This window comes from Aspergillus fijiensis, assembly GCF_003184825.1.
Source record: "Aspergillus fijiensis CBS 313.89 unplaced genomic scaffold BO72scaffold_26, whole genome shotgun sequence".
Taxonomy (NCBI): Eukaryota; Fungi; Ascomycota; class Eurotiomycetes; order Eurotiales; family Aspergillaceae; genus Aspergillus; species Aspergillus fijiensis.
In genome coordinates this window covers 250,467-273,457 of record NW_024469002.1, presented here as the reverse complement: position 1 = coordinate 273,457, position 22,991 = coordinate 250,467, and the positions used below count along the sequence as shown (strand labels likewise).

The 22,991-nt window shown below is 58.5% G+C and overlaps 6 protein-coding genes across 6 annotated transcripts; 3 read left to right on the top strand and 3 right to left on the bottom strand.

Moving 5' to 3' along the window:
* Positions 1-981: 981 nt before the first annotated feature.
* Positions 982-3,350, bottom strand: BO72DRAFT_486456 (MATE efflux family protein; the record flags this gene model as incomplete). The annotated part of the gene is made up of 5 exons (XM_040947938.1): positions 1,961-3,350; positions 1,783-1,871; positions 1,465-1,545; positions 1,399-1,417; positions 982-1,164 (listed from the first exon to the last, which is right to left on the bottom strand). Exons 1-5 carry the CDS (start codon positions 3,212-3,214, stop codon positions 982-984), a joined length of 1,626 nt encoding a protein of 541 aa, XP_040800861.1. The 5' UTR covers positions 3,215-3,350.
* Positions 3,351-3,452: 102 nt separating this feature from the next.
* Positions 3,453-6,251, top strand: BO72DRAFT_405161 (MDR family MFS transporter). The gene is made up of 5 exons (XM_040942277.1): positions 3,453-4,019; positions 4,085-4,316; positions 4,398-4,684; positions 4,765-5,284; positions 5,372-6,251. Exons 1-5 carry the CDS (start codon positions 3,859-3,861, stop codon positions 6,011-6,013), a joined length of 1,842 nt encoding a protein of 613 aa, XP_040800860.1. The 5' UTR covers positions 3,453-3,858; the 3' UTR covers positions 6,014-6,251.
* A 2,831-nt stretch (positions 6,252-9,082) lies between these two features.
* On the top strand, positions 9,083-12,395 carry BO72DRAFT_510443 (acetyl-CoA synthetase-like protein; the record flags this gene model as incomplete). Its single annotated transcript, XM_040949360.1, has 2 exons — positions 9,083-12,012; positions 12,368-12,395. Exons 1-2 carry the CDS (start codon positions 9,140-9,142, stop codon positions 12,393-12,395), a joined length of 2,901 nt encoding a protein of 966 aa, XP_040800859.1. The 5' UTR covers positions 9,083-9,139.
* A 201-nt stretch (positions 12,396-12,596) lies between these two features.
* On the top strand, positions 12,597-17,871 carry BO72DRAFT_448539 (uncharacterized protein; the record flags this gene model as incomplete). The annotated part of the gene is made up of 1 exon (XM_040944814.1): positions 12,597-17,871. A coding segment is annotated over exon 1 (4,832 nt), but the record flags the coding sequence as incomplete, so codon positions are not given.
* A 238-nt stretch (positions 17,872-18,109) lies between these two features.
* Positions 18,110-20,354, bottom strand: BO72DRAFT_448535 (putative homogentisate 1,2-dioxygenase). The gene is made up of 7 exons (XM_040944813.1): positions 19,921-20,354; positions 19,840-19,862; positions 19,610-19,784; positions 18,953-19,555; positions 18,740-18,902; positions 18,562-18,684; positions 18,110-18,472 (listed from the first exon to the last, which is right to left on the bottom strand). The coding sequence occupies exons 1-7, from the start codon at positions 20,038-20,040 to the stop codon at positions 18,204-18,206; spliced, it is 1,476 nt and encodes a 491-aa protein (XP_040800857.1). The 5' UTR covers positions 20,041-20,354; the 3' UTR covers positions 18,110-18,203.
* Positions 20,355-20,547: 193 nt separating this feature from the next.
* Positions 20,548-22,611, bottom strand: BO72DRAFT_448534 (putative carboxylesterase). The gene is made up of 6 exons (XM_040944812.1): positions 22,225-22,611; positions 21,979-22,148; positions 21,849-21,896; positions 21,596-21,777; positions 21,191-21,532; positions 20,548-21,143 (listed from the first exon to the last, which is right to left on the bottom strand). The coding sequence occupies exons 1-6, from the start codon at positions 22,407-22,409 to the stop codon at positions 20,565-20,567; spliced, it is 1,506 nt and encodes a 501-aa protein (XP_040800856.1). The 5' UTR covers positions 22,410-22,611; the 3' UTR covers positions 20,548-20,564.
* Between the last annotated feature and the right edge of the window lie 380 nt (positions 22,612-22,991).

The following is a 22,991-nucleotide window of genomic DNA, read 5'->3' as shown; positions in this document are numbered from 1 at the left end:
CCCATTAATTAATTTGTTTGCCCCTCACCCCTCTTCCTTCCTTTCCTTGTTCTTGGCCATGGACCCTATCGTTCTGCAGAGAATAAGCACGCAGCGGCTACAGATTCTACAGGAATGGTGCCATATTTGTGATCAACTATCAATTAGTGGCAATGAGAGAATTCACACGCCGACCCCACCTCCGGATGAAAAATGGGTAGGATCCTACTAAAATACTGGAGATGGCTCCAGCAATGCACACATTATGTATGGTACTTTTGTCCATACTTCCCCGAGCCATGATTGACTTGGTAACAGGTTATGATTTCTCTCATTATCAGCTCAGGTAGGATTACTTGTAAAGGTACCTAGCCATCATCGTCGCCGCAACACCTGTGCACAACAATGGATTCCCAGGAAGGGTATCGTCAGCGACGAATGCTCCAAAATCGTCTGGCCCAGCGCCGATTTCGTACGAGTGACTTTCTTTCTCCCTTCCTCTCTGCCTCTCGCTTTCGACGAACCCGCTAATTCCAAGAGAGCTTTTCTCTTTCCACAGGGGAGCGTAACCGAGCCGCAAAAAGCGATCGTTCACAGGGCGAGATCGAGGGTATCACTCATTACGACCACTATCCTCAGCTCCACCATAGCCCCGGTGCATCAAGCCCTAATCGCCTGCGCGGCGATAGCAACAACGACAGCAACAGCAACAGCAATCTCGTCTCAGAGCCTCCTCCTCCTCCCTTGAACCTCCACGGCGAGGGCGATGCTGAACTCTGCTCATGCTGGAGCAGGAGGAGTGCTGCTGCCGCGTCATCGCTACTGGAAGCGAAGAAGAGCTCCCCTGGATTCCCCCGTGATCGTGGATATCATCATCACCTGCCGCAGGTGAACGAAGAAGCCATCCAGCTCTCGAATTTCCTCTTTCCTACCGCAACAAACCAGGACAACAACAACAACAATACCGACACCCCTTTAAGTTTACACATACATCATGGCCAGCTACTGCAGGCCGAACACGCGCTCGCAATCGTCCAGAAACAACGGGACCGACTCGGCGCGCAGGGCAGGGCACTCCTCCGACAGCTTTCCGAGGTGTATGCGATTGGGGTGTCCCTGGATATCTTCATTGCGAGCGAGGCGTTTCAGGTTCATCTGCTGGGGGCGGAGAGGGCTTTTGCTGCGCTAAGTGAGTGATTTTCTTTTCTTTTCTTTTCTCTTCTTTTCTTTGGGGGGGGTGAAGTACTTTTCGACTGTATCTTTGGGTCAATTATCTGTAGTAGTTCAGTATGGGTACTACTACGGAGTACTGTACAGTAATTACCAGGTACTACATGGAAGACTAGGTACGTTAGGTAGTAGGTACCCGGCTACTACTGCTTTTTCCGGTAAAACGGTCTGTAACTACCTAGTACCTACTGTAACCTGCCGCTTTGACCTTGAAGTAGTTGTTGACTCAGTCTATCTACTCTTAAAAACGGATACCTCAAGCATCCACTGCCACCAGCTTCATCTCCGTCGCCACTCGCTATTCGTCTGGCGGAAGGCGAATGAGTCAAGACCTGCCTAGAGAGGAAGTAATCCATGTAAGCAAATGTTTTGTTTTCGTTCCCCAACTGAGGCCTTTGAAGACTGAAAGCTCACCCGAGTCATATTCTCAGTAAAGGCCTCCTCGAAAGATCACCCAAGTGGCAAGGAGAGTAAACCTGGTTTCATCGACGAGTGGATCGATCTTAAGCGAATGTACGAATCAAAAAGCAACAATAGATTAAGCTCGAGGTATCACCAAGAGGGGAAGCTTACATCGTCATCCCAATGATGGGGCCGAGCCACAGACCCACCAGACCGCCTTTCAACAGTAAGCCCGCGACGAACGAAGTGGGGATTGCAATCTGGACGTTCAAGGAAGAGGTAGACGTCAACTAACTGGAACCGATCAACGGAGCCACAACGAATGAGGAGGGATTGAGAGCTAGCTCACCGTATAGTGACAGACCAGAGACAGAACTCCGGCAGTCTGCTGCATCTGGAGTCCCTTCATTACCCCATTGGCCCACTCCGCGGTAGCATAGACGATCTGCAGGAGCGCGCAGAAGGGCATGGTCCGCACCACCAGGGTCTGCACCTCGACCGAAGTGCACAACTGCCGGGAGATCCAGTACCGCCCCGTCAGGAGCACGCTGAGGTTGAGCAGTGCCACCACGACCGCGGTCGTCAGCGCGACGCGCATGTGTAGCTGGGCACGACGCGGGCGATTCTGGCCCATTAGCGTCGCCACACGCAGCGTCGTCGCGCTCGCAATCGCAAAGGTGAGCTGCAGCGCCACAGCCACCGTCCCATTGAGCACGCTCTGCGCCGCCAGCCGCGTCGCATCCAGCTTCCCCGCCCCGACCGTCAGCAGCTCGAATGTCAGATACTCCGCCAGCACCGTGATCGAGCCCGGCAGCGCGAGGCGGAGTAGCCTCGGCCAATGTGCCCCCGCGCGGGGCAATGAATTTGGAGACGATGACGAAGAGGCGGAGTCATCGTCGTCATGCCAACATCGGCTGATGGGACGGAGGTATGTGGCATGGGCCAGAAGACCTGCCCCAAGCATGGTGTCTGACAGTGCTGCAGAGACCGGCGCCCCGACAAATCCCCACTGCAGCCGATAGACAAACCACCAATGCAACGCGAGATTGACCGGGACCGCACAACAGAGGACCACAATTGGCGGGTGGAAGATCCCCTGGCTCTGCAGGAAGCGCTTGCCGGCCTCGAATCCTGCATGGCCCGGCAGGCTCAGCAACGAGACCCGGAGGTACTGCGAGGTGAGAGCGGCGATTTTCGGCGACACCATCGTCCGCAAGATGGATTGACTATGCCACCATCCCAGGCCCACCGGGCAGCTCACGATCGTCAGAAGCATGAGCGTCATCTTCAGATACAGGGTGGCCAGATCCCACCGCCGCATCCCGTAGGCGAGGGCCCCGAGGGTGTCCAGCCCGGAACACAGTCCTTGATAGACCCCGTATGCGGTGATGTTGGTGATACTAGCCCCGAGGCTGACAGCCCCGAGCTCGTCGATCCCGAGTCGACCCACAAAGAGGAGCCCCGCAAAGGGAAGAGAAAATTGAAGGTAGGACACTAGAACCAGCGAGGTTGACGAACGGACCAATGTGAGGGTCTCTTCGGCCGCGTTCCCTGTAGCTGGTGGGCCGTCATTTTCGAGGAGTGGAGTGGTTTCTCGTGCCATGAATTGAGGGTATAGGTATAGTCAGTCGGTACTAGGTGTAGTACTATAGCAAGCGCCGTAGATTGCTTGAAGAGCTGACGCTAACTATATAGTATAGTCTGGAGGCCTTTTCTTTGTGGCCCACTGGAGATTGAACACGTTCACCCTGGCGTCCAATCGATCGGACTTGTACTATGTAAAAGAGAGAGGGCCAAGCAATACCTAGTACCACTCTGCGAGGCGAAAACGCTTGCCACCGCGCTAGCGTCTCCTCGAATTCGACGACTGTTTCATAGGTACCATGCATGATGACATGCAGGGGTCAGGCTGACCTGTAATCATACATGATGACTTATAGTGCTAGGTTCCTATCTTATACCTCGGAGTCCGAGCCAGATATCCGCCGCTGACTAGGTACTGGGTGAGGGCATTAACGTTACCTTGGCAGTATCCACCACCAACCACTACTCAGGGCTAAGTTACCACCTCCCGAGTCCATCTCCTCTTCTCCTTCTTCTCCTTCTTCTTCTTCTTCTTCTTCTCCTCTTCCTGCCCGATGATTTCGCGATCATTGGTCGAAAGCTTATCACTGCCTAAAAGCTTGCTCAAAAGCTTGCTTTGGTCACTCCGATAGTCTTATCAGTACCACCGGTATCCAATCATGCATGTTACAGATTGCATCAGCATGCCCTGGTCTCCGGGGTAAGCCCTACGCTGTACCTCACCCGAGTCGGAGAGGCCGGTCACTCCCCTCCCCTTCACTCCCCTTCACTCCCCTTCACTTCGCACTCCTCTCTTCTCACTGGAAAATCATTTTCATTCTCCCGTATTCGTCCCCCCAACCCCCCTTTCCCCTCCCCTGCAGAGCTCAGTTGCTGAAACAGTAATCAGTATCAATTCCATGGATCGACCCCAGGTTTCCCCAATGCCCATCGCGGACACCACCCCGCAAACGACTCTGCATAATCCAGAAAAGAGCCAAGACGTCTCCCAAGCACGCTCTGACACCCTGTCGGAACAGGAACAGGAAGGGGAGGAGGAGGAGGCGGGCACTTACGCACAAGGTCTGCCATTGCTCCTGATCTATTTGTCTCTCTGCCTCTGTGTGATTCTGGTCGGATTGGTATGCCCCATAGAGCTGCTCGTGGCCTTCGAGCCTGGATTAACCCTGGAAGACTGACAAAGCCCCTCTCGGTTTGTACAGGATGCAACCATTTTGACCACCGCCATTCCCAGCATCACCGACGAGTTTGGTTCCGTGCAAGATGTCGGCTGGTATGATGCTGCCTTTCGGCTCACGTCGTGCATGTCACAGCTCTCGCAGGGCAAGCTGTACGATAACTACTCGCTCAAATGGGTCTTCCTTCTCAACATGATACTCTTCGAGGCCGGCATTCTGGTTTCCGGCCTGGCTCCCAGCTCGCTGGTGTTTATCGTCGGACGAGCCATCACGGGTCTCGGCTTTTCGGGCATCAGCCAAGGTTGTATGGTGTAAGTGTCCGGCTGAATTCCCAACCTCAATTGAAGGGAATACGTGCATTGACATGATGGGGGGTTGATTTTCTCGAAAGCATCGTGGCCATGTCCACTCCTTTGCGGAAACGGGCCACCTTCCTCGGCCTGATCAGCGCCAGCGAGTACACCGCAATGGCCGCGGCGCCCATCATCGGGGGCGCATTGACCTCCACTCTCTCCTGGCGGTGGTGTTTCTACATCAATCTCCCGGCGGCTGCGGCCCCGGCCGCCATGATCCTGCTGCTGAAGCTCCCCCAGATGCCCTCGGGCAGTCGGAAATCGCAGGTCGAGCGCTTGCGAGAGCTGGATCTCCTGGGGTGTTTCTTCTTTGCCCCCGCCGTCCTTTGTCTCCTCCTCGCCTTGCAATGGGGCGGAGAGACGTACAGCTGGGACAATTCGCGCATCATTGCGCTCCTCGTGCTCGCTCCCATCGTCTTCGCGGTTTTCTGCTTTATTCAACACTGGAAGCAGGATAGCGCGATGCTGCCTCCACGAATCATCAAGAAACGCGTCATCCTCGCGGGGGCGCTCTTCAGTCTCTCGCTCTCGGCGTGTCGCGCGATTGTGCAATACTATGTAAGATCCCCTTCAAACGCTGCCATGGCCTTCTTTGAGTGGGATTCCAAACTAACGGAAGCGCGGGAGCGGTGGTGGGTATTGTAGCTGGCGATATGGTTCCAGACCGTTCGGGGGGCCACTGCCTTGCAGTCGGGCATCTACACCTTGCCCCTGGTGATCGCCATTCTCGTGTCGGCGATGGTGGCGGGTCGCTTCATGTCGGCGACCGGGATCTATACCCCGATCATGATTCCGGCTGGCCTGCTGGTCGTGGCTGGGATCGCCATGATGACGCGCTTCTCGACGACCACCCCCAAGGGGCTGTGGATCCCTTCGTTGATTCTGTTGGGGATCGGATCGGGCAGTAGCGTGTCCATCCCCTTCATCGCGGCGCAGGCGGTGTTGAGCCTCGGTGATCTCTCCGCCGGCATGGCCTTGATGACCTTCTCCCAAGATCTGGGCGAGGCCGTCTTCATCAGCATTGCGCAGGCGGTTTTTCTCAACCGCCTCAGCAGCTCCCTGCAGGTCACAGCGCCCGACCTCGACCCGGAAAGCGTGATCCATCTGGGCGCAACTAATCTGCAGGGGAAGATCCCTTCGCAAGACGTCGCAGCCGTGGCCTTCTCATATAACCTGGCCGTGCGCTCGACCTTCTATTTGGCAGTCGCTTTGGCTGGGCTGCTGGTCATTACCGCCATACCCCTTCAAAAAACGACGCTAATGGGCGGGAGAAGGTCCAGTAGTTAGCTCTACCTCCTTGGCTATGGCTGAACAGAGTTGAAGGGGGGTATGTATGGTTTGCTTTCCTCTCAGACAGACACCCATGGATTGAAGTGCTGGGCAGTGAAGAACTTCAGCAGCAAGTGTCCTGTCGCGGCGGGGGAGTAATTCTCAGGAAATAAGGGCTGCTACACTGTGGCTGCGAAGGAACCCATGGCTTTCAAATGTTCAAACTCTGGAGCTTCGGAGTAGATACTACTGTAGTAGAAATCATAGCACTGCAAAGGCACAGAGGCAGCCCGCCTGTTGGATCAGGTGGTCTGCCCACCGCCTTTGGTCTCTTTGTTTTCTGCCACAGGCTCTTTCTTGTAGATGCGCCAGCTTCACTACCAAAGTTCTCCATCACCCTGAATTCATCTATTTTCGCACTTCCAGCAATTCTACCTCTAACGCCTTGAAGCAGCAACATTCCTGAGCCAGTGGACAGGTTCCAAAGTGCACTATCTATCGTCACTCGTGCCATTTCTTGATTCGGTTCCTACTCTAGCTGTCGCTTCTCCCCGCTTCGGCACAGCCAGCAACCGAAGTGAGAGGACCGCGGAGCCTGTCCGGGAGCAGTAAGCCCCCTGTAACACCGACTATGAGCTTACCGTCTAGTCTGATATCATGTCAGGATCTGCAAGCATGAACTTGAAGCTGAGGGGCTTGAGGGAAGGGGAGGTTGTAAGCTTACCGCGCATTAGATTCGTGCTCGGTGGGTCGGCATCAACCAATCCTCCCCGTTGAGCTATATCGTCGTGTCCTAAATCTATCACGACATTACCCTCCTTGAGCCGCGATGAGCTCACCAACCTTTAAAGCCAAGGGGAGGGATAAAGCCATATCCCCCCTGCGCAGCTGAAAAGCAAAGCTCACTTGCATCAAGACAGACCCAGACCATACAGCCCTTCCACAATGGCTCCCTCTTTGTCTTTCCCATTACCCAGTGATATCACACAGCAGCAATGGAAGTCTTTCGCTATTGAACACAAGCTGGGCCAGTCAGCATTGCATGAGTCATGTCAATCCCACCAGATCGCACCAGAACAGCTCTTTCAGGCGGCGTGGGCCACCGTCGTGGCCGCCTACGACCACGATGAAGATGTCTACGCAGACATCACAGTGCGGGGACAAGGGGCTTCGAAAGCCTGCCTATGTCACTTCACCGTCACGCCGTCTCAGTCGATTCGGGATGTTCTCACAACGGTGACTGCCACCGACGGTGGCATCCCACCGAGCCCCGGTCACTGGAGCTCACTTGAGTATGTGCATTCGGGATCGGATGTGGCCCCGACCAAGCGCCCCCGACGTGAGGAGCATATCACGATGCGACTGGTTCTGTGTGAAGATGACAGCACCTTGCGTGTTCAGCATCGCCAGGCAGCTATGGGCTCCGATCGAGCTAGAAGCATGGCACACGGCTTGGTCCAGGTCATCACCCAAGCCATGCACAATCCCGACGTGAAAGTCAAGGATCTCGATTTGATCAGTCAGATAGACCTCAACACCATACTACAGTGGAACGATTACCCACTCCATCTCGTGGACGCTTGTGTGCACGAGATCATTCAGCAACGCGCATGCGAGCGACCGGACTCCCTCGCTATCCGGGCTTGGGACGACGACCTGACGTACAGTCGACTAGACGACCTTGCGTCCCGTCTGGCTTTACATCTCCGGCTCTGTGGCGTCAAAGTCGGAGACGTGGTCCCTTTTCTATTCTCTAAATCTGCTTGGGCAGTGGTAGCCAGCCTGGCCACGCTCAAGGCGGGAGCCGCCGCCGTGGCTTTAAGCCCTGACCACCCCCTCGCGCGGTCTGAGGCTATCATACGCCACACCCAAGCCTCCCATATCCTGGTCTCACGCGAGCACCATGGGCTGGCGGACTCGCTTCGCCTGCGCACTACCATCGTGGTCGCGCGGGACCTGTTCCCTAATCTTCCCGCCAACAGCACGGAGCTGCCTGCAGCTGCGGCGGTCCGCCCCCAAGATCCAGCCTTCATTCAATTCACCTCCGGAAGTACGGGGGAACCGAAAGGGATCATCCTGGAGCACCGGGGCTTTTGCACGAGTGCGGCCGGACAGCAAAAGTCCCAGAATATGACGCAAGCGTCCCGTGTCCTGCAATTCGCGGCGTATACGTTCGACGCCGCGCTGCAGGAAACCTTCACAACCCTGATGGCCGGCGGAGTGGTGTGTATTCCATCCGAGCGAGACCGCACCAGTCGACTCGCTGCGGCGATGCGTGAAATGGAAGTCAACTGGGCTTTCTTCACGCCCACCCTCTGCGCTACACTCCAGCCGAGTAGCGTCCCGTGTCTCCGCACGCTGGTCTTGGGTGGGGAAGCCCCGAGCCCTGAGTTGATACGAACCTGGTCTTCCAGGGTCAGCCTACTGAATGGATACGGCCCTTCGGAATGCTGCATTTGTTGCTCTGTGCATCCCGTGAGCAGCAATGGGTCCGACAGCCCGCTGAACATCGGCGTTGCCATTCCTGGCGTGAAGCTTTGGATCGTGCGTCCAGAGAACCACGCCATTCTGGCGCCCCTCGGCGCGATCGGGGAACTGGTCGCGCAGGGCCCCAACCTGGCGAGAGGTTATCTGGACGCATCCAGCGCTACATCTCTCAATTTTGTGAATGAGGTCCCTTGGTCCACTGACCAGTGCTTCCGTCGGGTGTACAAGACGGGCGACCTCGTTCGGTACCTGGCTGATGGGTCCATCGAATTCGTGGGGCGCAAGGATACCCAGATCAAACTTCGCGGTCAGCGCGTTGAGCCAGGCGAAATCGCCTCCCACGTGCGGACGCACCTTGGACGTTCCGATGTACAAGTCGCTGTGGATGTCGCACCGGTCTCACTGCGAGGAACACCGACCCAGCAGCTGCTTGCCTTCTTCGCCATGCCGCCAGCAGCACTGGAGGGCTCGAAGGTTTCTCTGGATATCGTCCCTCGCCTCCCTCCTCGGTGTGGGAGGCTCACACCTTCCCTCAACGATCAGCTCCTTGCGCTCAAGGACAGTCTGGGCACTACGCTCCCCCGACACATGGTCCCCGCCCTCTTCGTGCCAGTCACCTACCTGCCCGTCAGTCTAGCGGGTAAACTCGATAGGAAAATGCTTCGGGCCCTGGTGGCCGATCTGTCAGAGACGGAGATACTGGAGTATTCATTGGCGTCACCAGGGACACGGCAAGGGGCCCGAGATTCGCGAGAGGCCATTCTCGTCAGGGCCTGGTCGGAGGCTCTACGGGTTCCTCCGCAAGATATCAATGTGACGGACGAGTTCTTCCTTTTGGGTGATTCCATTGCAGCCATTGAGCTAACCACCGTCCTCCGAAGCCGTGGTTTCCATCTGACTGTGGCGGATATCTTCCAGCACCCCCGCTTAGAGTCACAGGCGCTGATTCTGGCGGAACTGGTTGGGGATCAATACCAGGAAGCGAAACCGTTCTCCCTGGTTGAGGGCATAGGAGCGCAAGATCTTGAGGCCATGCTGCGACTTTCCGAGGTCCCGCTTGGGGATCTTGATGACCTTTTACCGAGCACCCGCAGGCAGGAGGCTTTGTTCCTCAGCCAGACGGAACTCCCATCGCGACTGTCGCAGGTGGTCCTCGAGCTCGACCATGCTGTGGGGATCCCCGAATTTCGCTTAGCTTGGTTGGCAGTCGTGAAACGCAGTAGCATCCTGCGGACTCGTTTGGTCGCTGATGGACAGGGAGGCTTGCTGCAAGCCGTTGCCAAACAACTGCCACCCTGGGAGGATATTTCCAGCCTGCATGACCACCTCGCCGACCCACGCTTCAGTGGGCCTTGGCGCAATGGCCAGCCCTTGGTGCACTTTGCGCTTCGACAGGGTGATGATAGGTGTCGGAAAAGTGCCTTTGTCCTGTCAATCCATCCAGCACTGATCGATTGGGTCGCGCTACAATTGCTCCTTGACCAGTTCCAGAACGAATACCGTCAACTAACGGGTGGCCTCGCAGTGCCCTACTCCCGTTACGTGGAGCACCTCACTCAGGCGGACCATGCAGCCTCCGCCATGTTCTGGATGTCGGAACTTTCGGAGCCGAACTACCTCCACTACCCCGATGTCCCCTCCTCCGTTGCCACGGCAGACCAGCTCTCGCGGTCCTCGCTCTCGGCGTCGCTTGATCTTCCCGACCGCTTGGGTGAACTGCGGCCCCTCGACGCCCTGGTCCACCTCGCCTGGGCCGTGGTTCTTTCCTCTCGAACACTCTCGGACGATGTCATCTTTGGGACTGCGCGAGCGAGTCGCCCCGCATCGATAGGCACCCTGGAGGCAGTTATGGGCCCCACGGAAGCCGTCGCGCCCGTTCGTGTGCGGCTCACGAAAACAGACAGTATTCAAGTGGCCGTGGTGGCTCTCCAAGATCAATTGCAGGCAATCACGGTTCATTCTTATCTGAACGGGCCCCAGCTCGCGGGCATTGGGCCAGAGGGAGAGGCGGCCAGTCACTTTCAGAATTTGTTGGTCGTTCATCCAGCGCTGAAAACGCCCCCAGATCTCCTGACCACTATGGAAGGCTATCCACCCTTTCTGGATGCAGGTCGTTACCACCAGTATCCAGTCACGGTGGACTGTACTTTGGCAGCTGCCCAGGTCGAGTTGCGGCTTTCGTTCACAGAAGCGATCGTGTCCCAGGCGGAAGCCCAAGCACTCTTACGGCAGCTGCAGTCTGTTCTGCGCGAGTTGCTGTCACGGCCGGCGGAGACCACGATTCAGAACCTCTCATTGCTGACTGCTGATGATTACGCACAGCTCGTGGCCTGGAACCGCGCGGCACCGCAGCCCGTCCGCGAGACGGCGCATGGCTTGTTTACTGCACGAGCGCAAAGGCAGCCTCAGGCCGTCGCCGTGGAATCATGGGATGGCCGTCTCACCTACGCGGAGCTGGACCGGTATTCCACGCACCTGGGCCGGTATCTGCTGGCAGGTGGGCTTACGCCGGGCCGCGAGGTGGTGACCGTGTGTTACGAGAAGTCGCGGTGGACGCTGGTGGCGATGCTCGGTATTCTCAAGGCAGGCGGCGCCTTCAACCTCATGGACCCCTCGCACCCATCGCCACGACTGAAGTTTATTGCCGACGAAGTGGGCAGTCGCTTCATGCTATGCTCCCCGCGATACGCAACCAAGGCGGCGGGGCTGGCCGCTCACCCGATCATCGTGGACGAGAGCTTCTTCCACGGGGACTTACCAACCAAGCAGTCCGCCGATCTCCCCGCCGTATCACCGGACGCAATCATGTACGTCTTCTACACCTCGGGGTCTACGGGCATGCCCAAGGGCCACCGTACGCCGCATGCCGCCTTCTGCTCGGCCGCCACGGCCCAGGCCCGCGCCCTGGGGCTCTCGTCCACCACACGGAATTTCCAGTTTGCATCCTATGCATACGATGTCTGCATTTCCGATATGCTGACGGGACTGTGTGCCGGCACGTGCGTCTGTGTGCCGTCAGAGGAGGAGCGACTGGGCGATATTGCCGGCGCCATGGCACAGTTGCGCGTCAATTTCGCCAATCTGACCCCGACCGTGGCGCGTCTGTTGGATCCGGACCGAGTGCCGGCGTTACAGACCCTCCTGCTGGGGGGAGAGGCGCTCCAGCAGACCGACCTCGACATGTGGAGTGGGCGTGTGCGATTGATGGCCGGTTATGGGCCCTCCGAGTGCAGTCCGCGGTCAACGGTCAACCCGCACCTGACGGCAGCGTCGAATCCGCGCAACATCGGCTTTGCAAGCCTGTGCAACTGCCGCGCGTGGGTGGTCGAGGTGGCCGATTATCACCGACTCCGGCCGGTCGGGCTCGTCGGCGAGCTGGTCATCGAAGGGCCCAACGTCTGCAACGGGTACCTTGGCCACGCTCAGCAGCGCACGGACTCGGGCTTCATCGACACTCCTCGCTGGTATGCCGAGCTGAGTCCCACCCTCCAACCTGTGGGCCGGTTCTACAAGACGGGCGACCTGGTGCGGTACGACCTGAGTGACGGCAGTCTGATTTTTGTGGGCCGCAATGATGCCCAAGTCAAACTGCATGGCCAGCGCGTGGAGCTGGGCGAGATCGAGTCACATGTTCGCGCTCTGCCGCTCGCGGATCCAACCCCGCAGAGCAGCAGCGACAGCAGCAGCAGCGGAGTCATCTCCAAGGTTGTCGCCGAGTTGGCCCAGCCAGGCGGGCTTGTCAGGACCCCAAGCCTCGTGGTCTTTGTTCAATTCAGCCATCCCCATCGGGGCATTCCCGACGGATGGGCTGCCGCGGTGGCCCAGCACCTGGCTGTCCGCATGTCGGCGGCACTCGTCCCGAAGTACTACGTCGCCCTCGATGAGATTCCGCTCATGTCGTCAGGCAAAGTGAACCGCCGCGCGCTGCAGGCCCTCCCGGCTACTCTCACGGCGGAGCAGCTCGGACTCTCGACCGCTACTCGCAAGGAGAAGCTTCGACCCAGCTCAACAGAGGAGTACCGGCTGTCGCAGCTATGGGCAACAGTCCTGGATGTGCCAGAGGCAGAAACTGGGAGAGACGATCACTTTTTCGAGCTTGGCGGGGACTCAATTGCGGCAATCAAGTTGGTGGAAGAAGCGCGCCGGGCGGGGTTCTTACTCACCGTGGCGGATGTCTTTCAGCACCCGGTGCTTGCTTCAATGGCCACAAAGCTGACCATCCTCGCACCGGCTGCGCCGGGGATGTCGGCCCCAGTGGCGAGCCCTCAGATGACGGCAAGCTTGGCAGATCGTGTCAGTCGCGAATGGAACCTTCCCCGGGACACGATCCAGGATGTGTACCCAGCCACGCCGCTGCAGATGAGCCTGATGGCGCTGACCACGCGCAATCCCAAGACGAACACCTTGCAGCACGTCTACCACCTGTCGGCCGATGTGGATGTGATGCGGTTCCGACGCGCCTGGGAGGCAGTCGTGGCGAGGAACGAGATCTTCCGGACACGGCTGGTCTTCGTCAAGGCGTCGATCCTGCAGGTGGTTCTGGCGGACAGCATTGCCTGGGAAACCACACCCTCGAGTCTGCCAGAGTACTTGTCTCGTGTGGACGATCGACCCTTCAACTACGGCACGCCGCTCATGCGCCTGGGCCTGCTACCGGACGGGCACCGCGGCGGCTCGTACTTTGTGTGGACCGCCCACCACGTCGTCTATGACGGTTGGAGCCACTTCCGCACCTTGCGGCTGATCAAGGAGACATACGAGGCGGACGCGGTGCCATTCTCGATCCCGTTTCGGACGTTCATCGCCTTTCTGCACCAGGCCGGTGAGGACGAGGCGCAGGAGCGGTTCTGGCAGAACGAGCTGGCCGGATTCGAGGGCACGACCTTCCCTCCGCTGCCGCGTGCCGAATACTGGCCGCTCACAGATCGCGGGATTGACCATGTCATTACCCTCTGTTCCAATCTCGCTCCGCAATCCAGTTCCCAGTTCGCCAACATAACGCTCTCCACCATCATCCGAGTTGCTTGGGCGCTGACGGTCGGCATCCAGACCGGGACCGAGGACGTGGTGTTTGGGGCGGTGCAAACGGGCCGTATGGCGCCCCTGGCGGGCGTCGTGGACATCATGGGCCCAACCATCACAGTCGTCCCCGTCCGGGTCCGGTGGGCGCGCAGCCTCACGCTTGGCGATCTCTTGTTGCAGGTCCAGGAACAGGGTACGCGCATGATTCCATATGAGCACGCAGGTGTCAAGGCCATTGCCAATATGGGGGAGGACTGTCGCGTGGCCGCCACCTTCCAGAGCCTGTTGGTGGTGCAGCCGGAGAAGACCGACGGTGCGGCGGCCACGGTAGCCGGCATGCGTCTGGTGCAGGTTACCGACCGCGAATTCCCTAGCTATCTGCTCTCGGTACAGTGCTCGATCCAGCGGAATCAGGTGCGCGTGCATGCCAGTTACGACTCGTCGGTGCTGTCGGGCGAATGGGTGCAGCGTATCGTCGGGCAGTTCGAACGCCTGCTGCATCTTCTCGGCGATCCTCGGAACCTGCCGACGCCGGTGGGTCAGGGGGAGATCATCCCCGCCGCAGATGTGCAGCGGCTCCTCGCTCAAGACGCCGCCACGGCCCTTGATCGCAGCCCGGTGGACGACACAATAGCTTGGGCCATCGAGCGCCAGATGAAGTTGCAGCCGGACGCCCCCGCGCTGTGTGAGGTGGAGGGTCCGGGTATGAGCTACGGGGAGTTGGACCGACTTTCGGCCCGCCTGGCACTCCACCTGCGTACGCTTGGGGTCGGTCCGGAGAAAGTGGTGCCTTTCTGCTTCGACAAGTCTGTTTGGGCCGTGGTGGCCGTCGTGGGCGTGCTGCGGGCGGGCGGCGTCTGCGTGGCACTGGACCCTGGCCACCCCCCGAGCCGGCACGCGCAAATCCTGCAGGAGGTCCAAGCCACTCTGGTACTGACCTCGAACGCGCACCGCGCGCTGTTCAGAGACCAAGGGGTCCCCGTTCTGGCCGTCGACCGGTCTCGGCTGCGCTGGCTGCCTGAAACGGTGATGACAGGGCCGACCTGCCATCCCCAGCTGCGGCCGAACCACGCTGCCTGGGTGGTGTTCACCTCCGGCAGCACGGGGACACCCAAGGGCATCGTGCTGGAGCACGCCTCCATATGTGCCACTGCGCGGGGCAACGCAAGCGCGTTAGGGGTGACGCCTCACACTCGCGTGCTGCAGTTTGCCTCGTTTGCGTTCGACGTGGCGATCGAGGATATGTGTATCACCCTGATGCACGGCGCCTGTCTGTGCATTGCTTCCGAACATGATCGCCTGAACAATCTGGGCCCCACCATGCAGCAGATGCGGGTGACGTGGGCGGATCTGACGCCGTCGGTGGCACGAACCATCGACCCCGAGGCGGTGCCGAGCCTGCAGACGCTGGTGCTGGGAGGGGAGCTGCTAGGCGACGACATCATCAGTAGCTGGGCAAACCGCGTGAACCTCTTCAACACGTACGGCCCTGCCGAATGTGCCATCTACTCCACGACCACGAGCCCCTTGGGGCTCGACGCCCGCGGGGGGAACATTGGCCGTCCCATCGGCTGCGCCTGCTGGGTCGTCGATCCCGACAATCACAACCGCCTGATGCCCGTTGGATGCACGGGGGAGCTCCTGATTGAAGGCCCCAATCTGGCCCGCGGATATCTCCACGACGAAGCTAAAACGCGCAGAGCCTTTGTGCACCCCACCTGGCTGGCCGAGTACCGAGGTGGACAGCGTAGCCGGTGCTACGCCACGGGCGACCTGGTGCAACAGAACCCGGACGGCGCCACCCTCACCTTTGTGGGCCGAAAGGACTCGCAGGTCAAGCTACGTGGCCAGCGGATTGAGCTCGGGGAGATCGAACATCAGATTGCGGTCAGCCTCGCCGGCGAATCCTGGGCCACCGCAGTGGAGATTATCCGGCAGGCGGAACATCGTCAGGATGCCCTGGCGGTCTTCTACTGGCCTACCCAGGCCACCGCCGATGCTCCGGATGCCGCCCCCCGAGTCGTCGACGACGACGCCCTTGAGGCCACGCGAGCCGTCTTCCTGGAGCTCAAGGCGCAGCTGGCCCGGGTTCTGCCAAAGTATATGATTCCCACCTTGTATGTGCCCCTTTCCTTCCCGCCGAGCACGCGGACGGGGAAGTTGGATCGACGGGCGTTGCGCAGCTTGGGAGCCAGCCTCTCGATGGCGCAGGCTACCGCGTTTGCCCTCGAAGGAACCGCCGGCGGCACAGTCGCCAAGGTGCCGCCGCAGACGGAAATGGAACGGGTCCTGCTCGAGCTCTGGGGCACCGTTCTTGACTTGTCGACGGAGCAGATGGGCATCCATGACAGCTTCTTCCAACTTGGCGGGGAGAGCGTCGCGGCCATCCGGCTAGTGGCCGCGGCGCAACGAATGAAGCTCGCCATCACCGTGGCGGACATTTTCCATCGCCCCGTGCTAGCCGACATGGCTGCTTCCCTGCACCCTGAGACGCAACAACAACAACAACAACAGTCCGCCGACGAGATGCTGTCTCCTTCTCCTACCGGTGCCGATCTCACCGCGCGCGTCAGTCGTGCCTGGAAGATTGGTTACGAGAGCATTGAGGACCTCTACCCCTGTACATGGCTGCAGGAAGACATGATCCAGGTGACCCGGCGGGTCTCCGAAGCGAACACCCTGCGCTTCATTGCGCACCTCGACACGGCCACGGTGGATCTGGCGCGGTACCAAGCCGCCTGGCAGCAAGTCGTGACGGAGAACCCGATCCTCCGGACGCGCATTGTTCGTGTAGACGATGACGACGATGATGGCTACGACGCCAGCGACGACAGCTATCGAGCGCTGCAGGTGGTGGTGGACGAGCCGATCCAGTGGTGTACCTCCTACAGCCGGCTGAGCGACTATCTACGCGAGGACCGCTCGACCCGCTTCGACTACGGGACGCCTCTGACGCGGTTTGCCCTAATCCCACATGGGCCGGATGATTATTACTTCGTCTTCACCAGTCACCACGCCACGTACGACGGCTGGAGCGTGCGGCTCGTGCACGAGATGGTGGCGGATCTGTACACCGGCCGCCGCCGTAGCCGCCTTGCCGTGGGCGCCGCCCCTGCCACTACCCCGACGCCCTACAAAGCTTTGGTACAATACATCGTGTCGCTTGAGCAGCAGCAGCAGCAGCAGCAGCAGCAACCCATCCCGACCTACGCCGCCTTCTGGCGCTCGCAACTCCAGGGTTTCAGGAGCAGCACCCAGACGCTTTTCCCGGCGTTCCCCAGCGCAGACTACCGCCCGCTCACCGACAGCGTAATCGAACTCACCCTGCCCCTACCCCCAAAATCCCGGTCCAACAACAAAAACAACACCCCCACCACCAAGGTTGTCACCATCTCGACCCTCCTGCGCGCCGCCTACGCTCTCGTGCTCGCGGCCCAGACGCACACGACGGATATCTGTTTCGGGGCCGTGCAGGCCGGCCGCTCCATCGCGCTGCCGGGGATCTCGGAACTGGTCGGCCCGGCCATCACCCTGGTACCGGTGCGTATCCGGTGGAATGATGCCAGCAGCGCCGGCGGCGGCGGCGGCGGCGGCGGCGGCACGACGGTCCGCAGCTTCCTCGAAACCATCCAGGACCAAAGCACGGCCATGATCCCCTACGAGCACGTCGCCAAGCCGTGCATCGCAGCCCTGGGTCCGGACTGCGCCGCCGCGTCCGCCTACCGGTGCCTGTTGATCGTGCAGCCGGCGTCGTCGCCGGGGCCAGCCTCGGCCATCCACGGCGTCACGCCGATCAAGACCAAGTACCCCGAGTTCCTGGAGTACGGGCTCAGTCTGGAGTGTCGGTTGGCGGCGACGGAAATGGTCGTGCATGCGGACTACGATCGGACGGTACTGGGGCCTGAGGAGGTGAGCCATGTGATTCGGCTGTTGGGGACCGCGCTGGGATGGCTGGCGGGTGAAGACGAGATGGGGATGACGGTGGGCCAGTTGGTGAGGCGGTTGCGTGAGGAGTGAGTTTCGTGTTCGATATTTCGATATAGAATTGTGGGACTTCCACCTCTTTTTTTCTTTTCTGCTTCTCCTTCCGTCCCCATCCAAGGGGAAACTTCTTCTTGTCCCAACTCTATTAGTGTCTGCCCTCTTTCCTTAGTACTGGACTGTACCAATGAAGATGGGAGGTTTATACGAGCACTCGGATTGAGCTTCTTATAGGCTACTTCCAGGTTTGTCGGTGGAACATCCGTCAATCTCGGGGAATTGGGATTTTATTAATGTGGATATAACATACTTGTGTGTGTGTGTGTGTGTGTATTAGGATAGTGTTGGACATAGTAAGTAAATAGTATTGGCTCCCAAGGCCTGAGGTTGACATACTGTGACTTGAAGTACGTGCCTGCCAAGTTTCACTTTACAGTTGACGATTCAACGCCCGGCTTGTGTATGTCCCAGCGATAGCGGTATCATACCACCTGTCCCGCTGGGCTGTATGTCTGTCCCTTTGAGGCTACCCGGCAGGAGGTTTACTCCATTGCCTCATTACTTCACCCCGAACCCCTATTGGAACCAACCTTACACAACCTATGGCATAGGTAACAAATAAAGCTCAACATTGTCGCTAACACCACCCAACCCGAGCACTCACTCATTCACTATGTACAATGCCACCAAGCCCGGACCATCGCCCGCCAGCCGGCAATCAAACCCTCCCCCCCTTCAGACCCCCCGCAGCAGCAGCCACCAACGCCTCGACCTCCGCCGTATGCTCGGAGAAATGATCGACCAGATCGTCCCACATCTTCGGCTCGTGCTCGTGGCGCTTCTCACTCGTCCAGGCGAACTCCGTGATCGTGAAGGGGCGGCTCGACTCGAACATGAAGGCCATGGAGGCCTGGGAGATCTGCATGGCGGGCGGCGCGGTGGCGGTGGCGGATTGGAATTCTTCGTAGGCGACGCCGTGGGGGACCACTTCATTCATATTAGTTATATTGATTAACTTATGTGTTTGGTTGGTAGACACTGATAGAAGGGTAGGAAAAGAAAGAAGGGCCACTCACTCCCGCATTCGAACGAGACGCTGCCCGGCTGGAAGGCGTCGGAGCGGCCGCCGTAGTCGCCGTAGAGGAGGCCCATGAGTTCTGAGGCGGCGTTGCGGTGGTAGTACGGGGGGCGGTAGGTGTCTGCCCCAAGTATTAGGATCGAATGGTGATGAAGAGACAGGGGTCAGGGGCCTACGTGATGCGACGTCCCAGCGCGGGGAGAAGATAAGCACATCCGCCAAGGGAGCGGTGAGGTCGCGCGACTTGGCCGTCAGCACACAGAAAATGGAGGGGTCGATGTGGTCGACGGAGATGGAGCCGACGTTGACGAATTTGGTCAGGTCGTATTTGTATGGGACCTGCAAAGTATTAGTGCCATGACACCTTTCTGGGGCAGGGGCAAGCGTACATAGTTCCCATGCCAGGCGACGACGTCGAACGGACTGTGGTTCTGCGTGCTTTTGAAGAACTTCCCGCCGAGCTTGTACACAATCTCCCACGGTTCCTGCGCGATCTCGTACTTGGCGGTGGGCACGAGGAAGTCCCGCGCGTTGGCCAGGCCGTTCGCCCCCAGCGGGCCCAGCTCGGGCAGCTCGAACTGACTGCCCCAGATCTCGAGGATGTATCCCCGCGATGGCCCATCGGGCAACTCCACCCGGAACCGGATGCCCCGCTGAATGACCACGAGCTCGCCCGGTTGCACGAACAAGGGCCCGAACTCGGTCTGGATGTCGAGAGCGCCCTGTTGGGGCAGTATCACCATCTCCCCGTCGGAGTTGACAAAGGCCTTCTTCGTCATGTTGGCATTCGCCGTGTAGACGTGCGTGGCCAGCCCCTCGCGGAGGGTGGGCTCGCCCGAGCCGGCCACGGTCTTCAGTCCGTTAATGAAGTCCACTTGCTCGGTGCTGGGAATGTCGAAGGGGAACCAGGCCAGCTGGGTGGGCGACACGTGGACGCGGGGGTTCATGGGGAGGAAGTTCGCCTCTGTGTCTTTGTTGTCGGGGAGATTGGTCTGACTGGTGCGTCAGTCTGTGGTCTCATCTGTCAACGCTTTCGCTCTACGCACGAATCCCTGGTGTGCCACGGCCGGCCGCGCACGATACAGCCAGGCCTTCTTGTTGCAGTGTCGGGGGGCGATGAAGGCGCTGGCCGTGATCTGCTCCGCATACAGCCCAAAGCGGACGTTGCGGGGACTGTTCTGGCCCTGTGGGATGGTGCCAGGGACAGCCTCCGAGACGAATCTGTATGCTATATCAGCTTGTTGAATTGCTGATGCGGGAAGACAGTTGAACATACGAGTTGCCAAACCCGGCTTGGTACTATGGATGGATTAGCGTTGAGCTAGCACGACTACACTGTGTCCGCGTAGCGACATACCTCATAAGGATCATTCCGTCGCGTGTTGAACGACGGGATCGTGCCGTCCTTTTGCGTCTCTGCCCAGTGGAATATCTTCTGGTATTCTTGGGGATCTGATAGATCGCTTGTGGAAGGCATGTTGGGATGATGAGGTTCAGAACAGACAGAACGAGGATCGAGGAATCGGAGAGATAATTCGTTGCTATGGAGTTGGAAGATTGAATGCCAAGTTGTTAGGCATGGACCCCCGGCGTCGTGCCATCCTGATATACTTCAGTTTGTGGGGTCAAGGCCGCGCCACGGCAGGAATGAACAATGAACGAATTATTGAGACCACCGGCTATCCCGGAAACCAGAGCGTGAAGTTGACAGGGTGGCTGGCTGAGCTGAGCGCGAGGACCTGGAGGTAGTGAGGCCACAAGCAGGCAAGAGATGGAGTTCGGCATGTCGCGAGGGAGGATTGTTGCCGAAGAGGAGGAGGTGGAAGGGAAGCTGGGGATCATTTGTGGAGGGACCCCACATGAGTAAGATCTGAGTAACAGTGGGGGAAAACACCATCTCGGATCAAAAAACAGCCCAGAATTGCCGGGCTCGCCTCGCATCTCCTCTTTTTCTATGAGTACTCCGTACTACTGAGTATACACCCTACATCATCATCAACTTCAATTCATGAGACTAATCTTCCCTGCCGACACTCCAAACACAACGGGCATGTACACCCCCATACCGGCCTCTCGCAACACCCGCAAATGCTCCACCCGTCGTCGGGCAGCGAATTGCGCCTCATTGATCTCCTGACATTCTCCAAGCGGTCCAAAGGCGAAGCGTCGTGCCTCGGACCATGGCTGTCTGCCATTTGCAAAGCGTATCCACCGCTCCCTCATCTCTCGACCAACGGTTTCAGCCGCGCGGTTGAACGAGAGATCAATGCCCCCAAACAAGAACAGAAGGTCCACGGCATGGTGCGCTCGGCTAGACGCCTGCCAAGGGTTGACCTGGTCGATGACATACTTGTAGACCCGTTTGCCGGCCGCTTGGAGCTTGTCGGAGACGACCTCCACCGGCAGGGAGTAACGCGTGTCGTGGAGTAAATCCAGCGCTCCCAATTTACAAGCTGTCGGGCGATCGGCCACGACCTGGTACAGTTTGCGCAGCTTCTTTCCCCAAGCGGGATCTTGCTCGAAAGCAGCCGCGATTGTTGACCCATCGAGCGTCTCAATGCCGTTCCTCCAGATGACCGACTGTGTTGCGGTCAGTCAAAACTCAATACCACAGTTGTAGCGCTTACCTCGTATTCTGTATCTCCAATCATGACTTCCTCCACCAGCTCAGGCGTCGCCTCCCACCCGTCAAAGTTCTCGTCTTCTTGGAGCCAGAACGAGTTTATCTTGCACTCCTCTATGGCCTGGACAATGGCCGCCACCGAAGCGTGACGGAGAGAAGGCTGGCCCAGATCTTTGACTTTGGCCTCCAGCGTCGCAATCAGCCCCTGGCCCTTCTCCAAAGGCAGAGGACTGGAGAGATAGATGGATCCCGATGCGAGGACCGCTCGTTTCACCGGAGTGCCAGTGAGCAGATGGGCGTGCACATAGACCGCACCAGCACTCTCTCCAGCCAGCGTAATGTTTTCCTAGATCATGAGAAAATCAACGACAATCTTCTCTCATGTAAACCAGACCTCCCAGGCACATACCGGATCACCCCCGAAGGCAGCAATATTCCTCCGCACCCATTCGATCGCCAACTTCTGGTCTTTGAGCGCGAGATTCTTCTCCTTCCCATCGGCGAACCCGAAAATATTGAGCCGATAATTACACGACACAAAGAGAACAGGCTTATCACTCTTGATAGAGTCACCCACAATCTGGATCGGATCTGAATCCCCTCGCCCCACGTAGTCAGTGACCATCCACAGCTGGAGCCCAGTCTGACACCAGAAAACTTACCGCAAATCTTCGACGCCGCAGAACAGAACGTCACAGCCTGTGACCCGCCTGTAGAACAGCATCACGATCAGTGACCGACCCCTCTCCCAACCCCAGGAGAAATTCCCTCTGTGTCGCAAAAGCCACCTACCATAAATCCACAGCAGAACCGGAAGCGGTCCCTTAGACGCAGCCAAAGGGGGCCCGGTGATGTTCAAGTTCAGGCATTCAAACTCATCCTCGGGTTCTTTCTCGATCACAAAATCCTCGGGGATGCGGAGGAGATGTCGGACGTCGACATCGGCCTGCGGACATCTCGGGCTGGGAATCGCTATCTTAGCTGGGAACAGGAACATGTATAGACAGACAGTAAAGGGGCAGGGAAAGAGAATAGTACCCGTATCGCGTAGCGTCAACGGCAGCGCCATCGAAGCTCTCCACCGGCTGCGCTTGCTCGAACCGCGCGGGGATGCCGGCATACTTGATACCGCGGAACTCGTGAACGGGGACACCGTCAATTTCTCGTTCGATACCGTTGAATGTGGCTTGGAGGCTGGCGTGGTGGATCTGTGGAGGTGCCATGGTAATCGGAGACCGGGGAGATTAATGGTGATGGCACAGTAGAAGGGATGGGGGAGAAAAGAGGGAGACGGGCTGGACTAGTAGCCATCAGTAGGGAGCTTTATGTACCGTACCGTTCATTTTGCTGTGTCTGGTACAGGACCTACCTACCTTGTCTCCCTCTAGTCCGGCTGATGTTTAGATTATTGTGCCGGTGGTGCAGGTGCAGTGGTGGGTCCGGTTTGCGGGGAGATCCACCCTCCACCACCCCCTCCCGCCGGGGCAGATTCCTTCCGCTGGAAAGGACGGAGGGTCCGGAGGTCTCGAGGTCTCAGTAGACTGTCAGTAACTTCTCGCAACTACTCCAGCTTACACACCTTATCCCTCGTCACAGGCAATGGGAGCAGAGCAGGCGCAGCACTACAGCACCCCTAACATCGGCGATCATCTGCCTATCTTATTTTCACTGTGAGTAGTTATCATTATATCAAGTTTAGTCAAGCCAATCTAGCTGATTCGTATTTAGTCATATAAGGCATCAACTCCCAAAACACCGCCCAAAATATCACATTTCCTTCCCACCACTGCACGAAATCACCATTG